The following is a 6,305-nucleotide window of genomic DNA, read 5'->3' as shown; positions in this document are numbered from 1 at the left end:
GCACAACATTAGGAATGAGCACTTTTAAGGTCATTATATTTAAGATTTTATGCTAGACAGGCTTCCCAGAAGTAAATTTATAGTTTTGTCATCTGGATTCATAAGATAATAAATAATATTTATGGTCCAAATATATTTTTTTTGCCTGTTTTAGGATCATAAAGCAGGACTCACTGTTGCATAAAGTGTCATTTCTATACTCTGTCACACTCCTTGGCAGGATCTGTGAAGCACTGGCAGTGTCTAACTGCATGACATGCTTGTGTAACAGAGCAAGTGAGGGGGCTTGCTCAGACAGAAGGAGATGTCAACACCATCCCGATCTCAGAGAGCAGATCTGGAGCGGATACCATAAATCCTGCCCTTCGTCAATTAACAGACAGTAAACAGGTTTAAATTTAGGCATGGTGTTGTTATTGCTGTTATGAAACCTCCAGCATGGAGAGAATATATCAGTATTCCCATAGCGATATTAGGCAGCCTCCCGCTGGGAGAAGAGGAGCACATGTGGATCAACGATGACACAACATGGAATCTTACTGCGCAGCAGCATAAGCTAAGCAGTGATGTAATGCAACTGAGCTCACTGGGTGAGAGTCAGTACGGAGGGGGGGAAAAAAGCATGTCAGGAAATTATAACTGGCCTTATTGTTACTGGATTTAACATCGGTAGATTGAGACAGATACAGGTCACAGAGGAATTGTAGCTTCGAAAGCTGTGACAGCATTGGCACATTTTTGATGTCCATTTTTAGCAACTTACAAACTGGGAGATCAGCCTCTAGTCTTCCACTATGTGGCAGGGATCTTTGTAAAGGTGTCACATACAGCATTTGACTGTGACATCCTGGGTTATATGAATGATTTAAATGCTTGTGATTGGGTATTACTTTCTTTTGTCGCTATAACACCCCACCCCACCGCACCTCCACACCTTACCCCTCCTGCTGGACTCCTGGGAGGACAGTATCTCACTCGGTGTCTCCTGTGCGTTCTAGATTTCCATTTATTTATTTAAGGAGGAAATAGAAGGAAATTTCAACGGGTCACTAATTTCATTTCAACATGTACCGGTGGCATTAGCCCTGAGCAGATATTTCAGAGGAACACAAAATCAATGTTGAGCTTCTATTGGGAATAGCCCTGGAACCCATTAGCAACTTTGACCAATAGGTCAGGCAAAGTAATAGCTAGATAAATGTTTTATTACAGATTTGCAAACTGACTTAATGGGGGGGCTAGTACCTGTGCAGCCATGCATGGCAAATATTCATCATTAGATTCTATTGCTGTAATGAACACAAATCTCTCAGTGGCCAAGGCCTCTGCTTCTTTATATGTGATCTGTTAAAGGTGCGTCTCTCTAACCAGGTCTCAGAGGAGACAAAAGGATGCATCTGTAGTCCTCCGGAGACGTACAGCAGGCACTCCAACGCCATGAAAATGTTATTACCTTGAATTAATGGTCTGTTACACCAGTTGTCTTTTATATGACATCATATATTGTTAAGATGTGTTGTACTATTGCTTGTTTTGTTTTTTGTTTTTTGTTTTTTTAATAATAAACAAGTTTCATATGAGTATGTTGTGATAAATTTGGTGCAGTTCTCAATACGACAACATCCTTGCAGCTGAGTCTGAATCATAACATAATCAGGTCTGGTGGCGCACTGTGTCATGATTATTTCAGCGTATGCAACGTTTATACCATCTAGTCTTTCTTCTATAATATATTTTACCCACCCCTGTGTTTTTCTTTACCTCAGCTGTTTGCACATCCTTGCAAATGTTGTGTACTAGCTATTTACTTTTATCCATCTGAAATCCCACACGGAAATCAGGCGCTAATTGATAAGAGAGACCCGCTGTGGTGCTCTACAATGAACGACCACGGGAATAATTATTTTAACCCCTTGTTTATTATTCACACTGACCTACCACCCCTGTTGTCCATATGCATTTAACAAGTGACTTTAGGGAGGATTAGTGCTGTCATATACAAATTATGCTTTAAAAACGACCCTCCACATTTTTCAGAGATTAAACAATATCAGACTGGAATAAATGCCTTTGTTTTTCTTATCCCTGACTGAACATATGTCACATTTAGACATTTTTTCAGCCCTCTGTTCGCTCGGCTCTCAAGCCGTTCTGTGCTGGACAGAGTGCTACTTTTCTGAATGGAGGCCAGACAGACCGAGAGCTCCCACACACTGCGAGGAGCAGCTCCTGTTTCCTGCGCCGTCTCCAAGGGGACCACCAAGCCCACCAATCACATCGCTCGGCACAGGCAAGCGGGCAATTCGATTTCTTAAAGCCGCAGTGTCCGTTTTAAGGGAGGCGTTGTGAAAGAAAGTTCAGCAAAAACTGCACATTTTAAGAACGGGGACAGTAAAGCACCTCAACACTGCAGTTTAAAAGGTTTCCTTTTTTTCCTTTTTATTAAATGTGAATTCACATGTTAGTTTGAGCCCATCCATTTCAGAGTATCCGCCTATATACAAAATAGGCATCATTCTGTCATCACATCCTTTTTTAAACGCAACAAATAACACATTTGTGTACATATATTCACAAACTGAAAGGACAGTCAATGGTGGTAGGTACTTATTTATTAAAAGATGAGTCAAAGACAGATTCACACTTGGAATGTGAAGTAACTACTGCCTAGAACTTCCAACAAAATGTCTCGGCATATAATTAGGTCATATTCCAAAAACCTTTTATCAAACAGACTTCATATGTAAGACCCACATAAAAATAAACAATATCTGCTTTTTTTTAAGTGCAAGAAATAAAAAATACAGGTTTATGGTTAATGTTTTAAAAAAAGAAGGCAGTCTTCAGTTTTAAAATAAAGTTTCATTTCATGAAACAGGACTATGGAATGTTCTTTTTTGCTTGCTTGTTAAACTAATGCCAGACCACCACTGTATCAGACTATGCCCTTTTGCACAACTCCTTTTCCCTAATTTTTTCAGTCAAATTCCAGCTGTTTGGTGTCAGATATGACCATTATGCTTATGAGTCAAATAACATTCAAATTATGGTATTAATTTGTTTATATAGTATGCATCACACCATGAGGCCATATTACGTTGTTTTGTATCAGTTCCAGCTGATTTGTTTATTTTTCTGCCTGGACAGGCTTCAGCATCATAACATGAAATGATGTTGACAGTGCACAAGTCTGTTTTTCCATCACTTGCTACAATTGTTGATGGTCTGTATCTTAAGAGTATATATTGCACAAAAAAATGAGAGGGGGGAAAAACAGTATGTGCCATAAAAAATACCAAAATCCAGTTTCACACCTGCGATTGGGACCCATCCACATATCACGAGTATGATATACATAAACTCCTAACTTTACTATATTACAGTACATATACAATCTTGAAACTAGTTCCAGCTCTGAGGTATGTGTTCCCCATGATGCCATTGTATCGTCTACAAATACTCAACAAATCTGCTCTACAACTGTACAAAACCTAGTTTGAAATCACAAGGCATTTTTGATGCAAGTTTTAATTTAACTTAATCCTTAAAACCAGGACTCCCTTGCATGCTAAAAACAAATGATAAAGGGAAGAAGTGCCTGAAACTCACTGAAAGCACAGTAAGAACATTCCCTTTGAACTGTACAAAAATATGCCTGAAAATATCTTACTTTTCTTTTAAAAAGATGAGGTCTGTTATGTATCAAAATGTTTCCTCCACACCTGTATTCTGCAGAGGTTTAGGCTGCTTAATTTTCCAAACCAGGAGGTAAACTGAATCAGTTACAAAAAAAACAAACAAACATTTGCGGCATTTAGAAATTACATAAACCGTTGTAAAGTAACATCCTGAACAATTGTCAGTTCACAGATTTGCTTTGAGTCAGTCCACAGTCCGTTTTCAGCTCCCTGCAGTTTTTTTTTGTTTGTTTTTAAGAGGATAAGATGCATAGAAGTTCACGTATTTTTCCCTTTTGCGGTCCGTTTAAGCTGAACAGTAAATGCAGACCCACGGGGGGAAAAAATCCATAAAACCCTGTCATGCTGCCAGAAAAAAACGTCTGCAGACTTTGCTTTTTTTTTTTTTGCTACCAGCTTCATAAGCATCTCATTCCTCAAACCTCACCTCGCCTCCCGGTCCTCCACCTCCCTCCAGGACCCTTCAGAAAACCCACAGGAGGCAGGGCTAGGGACAACTTGACCAGGACACATATATAATTTACTTTCTCCCTTCTCTGTTATTACTAGAGGAACTCTTTTTTTTTTCAGTTCAGTATGTGAAGACCAGGTCGGAAAAGTTCGCCTCCAGCCAGTCCCCGGCAATCATCTCACTGAGCTCTGGCGTGCAATAGTCTGGGAATTCAAAGTGAGAGCCCAGGCTGCCCTCGCTGAACGAGTCCAGGTCCTTATCCACAAGAGACAGGGAGAGGTTTCCTGAATTGGGGTTGCCCAGCTCCGAGCCTGAGGCGCTGGGGGCGAAATTTAAACTAAAGTCAAAGAGCAAATCGTCCGCGTCCTCGCCGGAAGAGGAGCTGCTGCTGCTGGAGGAGGAGGAGGAGGAGGAGGAGGAGGATGTGGAGACCGACCTGGAGGATGCTGGTGAGACAGAAGCAGCGTGCAATGTGCTCTGCTTGGTAATGTTTTTGATGTTGTAAAACAGTCTGTTGTTGCTGTTCCGCACTTCTTCGTACATGCTCGTCCCCTCGGACTCGGCCGAGGAACTCAAAGTTGGACTCGCGGGAACTTTGGCTACATTGTACGGCCTCAGTCGCTCCTCGTCCCCCGCCTTAATCCCCATCCGGTAGTCCTCCTCGTACTCGTCGTCATCGTCCTCATCGGTGAGCTCACTTTTCACAGTCTTTGTAACTTTTAAGCTGGGAAACACACAGTCCTCGCCGTAGCCGTGAGAGGACTTGGAGCCGCTCTTCGTTTTTATCTTTGAACACTTCTTGTTGGGAGTCTTTGCAATTTTTCCGCACTTCTCCGGAGAGGGTGCTGATGATTTTGAACTGTCGAGCTTTGGTTTTTTCTTGGGTCTGTACTTGTAGTCGGGGTAGTCTGCCATGTGTTTTAGCCGCAGTCTCTCGGCTTCTCTGATAAACGGGATCTTTTCGCTGTCCTTGAGCATCTTCCACCTCTTCCCAAGGCGCTTGGAAATCTCTGCGTTGTGCATGTCTGGCGACTGCTCCATAATCTTTCTCCTCTCGATTTTGGACCAGACCATAAATGCATTCATGGGTCTCTTGATGTGGCCGGTGGCTGTCTTGCACCAATCCGGGTTTATCGCTACGGGGCTGCATGCCATAAATTCACTCTCCTCCGAATCGGTAGCCTCCCTGGACATGCTCCCGTCCGTTTCGCTGTTGTCTGTGTGCTGCACCATTGTCCTCTGTTTCAAGTCACTTTTGAGTCCGGACGCTGCAGTGTCTATCAGCCCCCACTCTGCCAAGGCGGCTCAGCTCTCTGTTTGCGCCGGTTCGTCCGCGTCCGCTGCTTAATGTATGTCTCAAGCTCTGCACTCTTTTTCCAGAGTTACAAACTGCCTTCTTAACTAGTTATCAGCTTTTTCATGTCCCCTGCGTCACAGACAGCCATCCAATCACGTCGCTTCCACTCCGCCCAGCAGACTCCATATAAGACTCTCCTTAACCCTTTTATTCCTCCCACCCGAGCTCTCATTGGAGTGGAGGTGGGGATTTGTGGTACACAGTGTCTGGGGCAACACGCCGGGCGAGACAGGCATATTAAACACACAGTTAGCACTATGCGCTCCCGAGACGAACACCACGCACCACAGCGCACATAACACTAAGGTTTATACACTTATTTTAAAAGTGAGAGAAGAAAAACACGTTAGAGGAGAGGTTATTCTCCAGACAGACGGCTACTCTGTGCAGATGTGTCTGGAGGGTAAGATGTAGGCTATGTGATTATTGTTTTTCCCTCCCTTAGGTTGGATACTGAAGGTGGCGCTTGGACACTGTTGCAGGCGCGTGAGTGCGACGATGCGTCCAACTCACTGTCTGCCTGCCGTAGAAGGATGCATTGAAACAGCTGTTAATGGCTTTAGAGGAAGACTCGATGCTGTCATTATCTATAGAAGAACCTGGTGCATTTCACGGATATCTCAGTAGGAGAGTAGGAAAGGGCTGTCACGTTTTTTTTTTCTCCGTTTTTTCCCCCTGTTTGTCTCCATGCCGGCATTTGAAGGAAGGAAATAGGTCAGTAGCACATTCTGCGTTACAGATCGTGTTTGTAGTGTGTGAGCACCCAAAACACATCTGCAGTGTCCCATAGATCCTCACG

At 43.1% G+C, this 6,305-nt stretch overlaps 1 protein-coding gene across 1 annotated transcript; it reads right to left on the bottom strand.

Annotated features, from left to right (window-relative positions):
- Positions 1–2,413: 2,413 nt before the first annotated feature.
- sox11a (SRY-box transcription factor 11a) lies at positions 2,414–5,582 on the bottom strand. The gene has a single exon (XM_046413776.1). The coding sequence runs from the start codon at positions 5,380–5,382 to the stop codon at positions 4,270–4,272; it is 1,113 nt and encodes a 370-aa protein (XP_046269732.1). The 5' UTR covers positions 5,383–5,582; the 3' UTR covers positions 2,414–4,269.
- Positions 5,583–6,305: the final 723 nt, after the last annotated feature.

Source organism: Scatophagus argus, chromosome 15 (genome assembly GCF_020382885.2).
Source record: "Scatophagus argus isolate fScaArg1 chromosome 15, fScaArg1.pri, whole genome shotgun sequence".
NCBI classification, from domain to species: domain Eukaryota; kingdom Metazoa; phylum Chordata; class Actinopteri; family Scatophagidae; genus Scatophagus; species Scatophagus argus.
This window is presented reverse-complemented; position numbering and strand designations above follow the sequence as displayed.

Bases quoted from the DNA above. Each gene is read 5' to 3' on its own strand.
- sox11a (XM_046413776.1), bottom strand. From the start codon at position 5,382: ATGGTGCAGCACACAGACAACAGCGAAACGGACGGGAGCATGTCCAGG.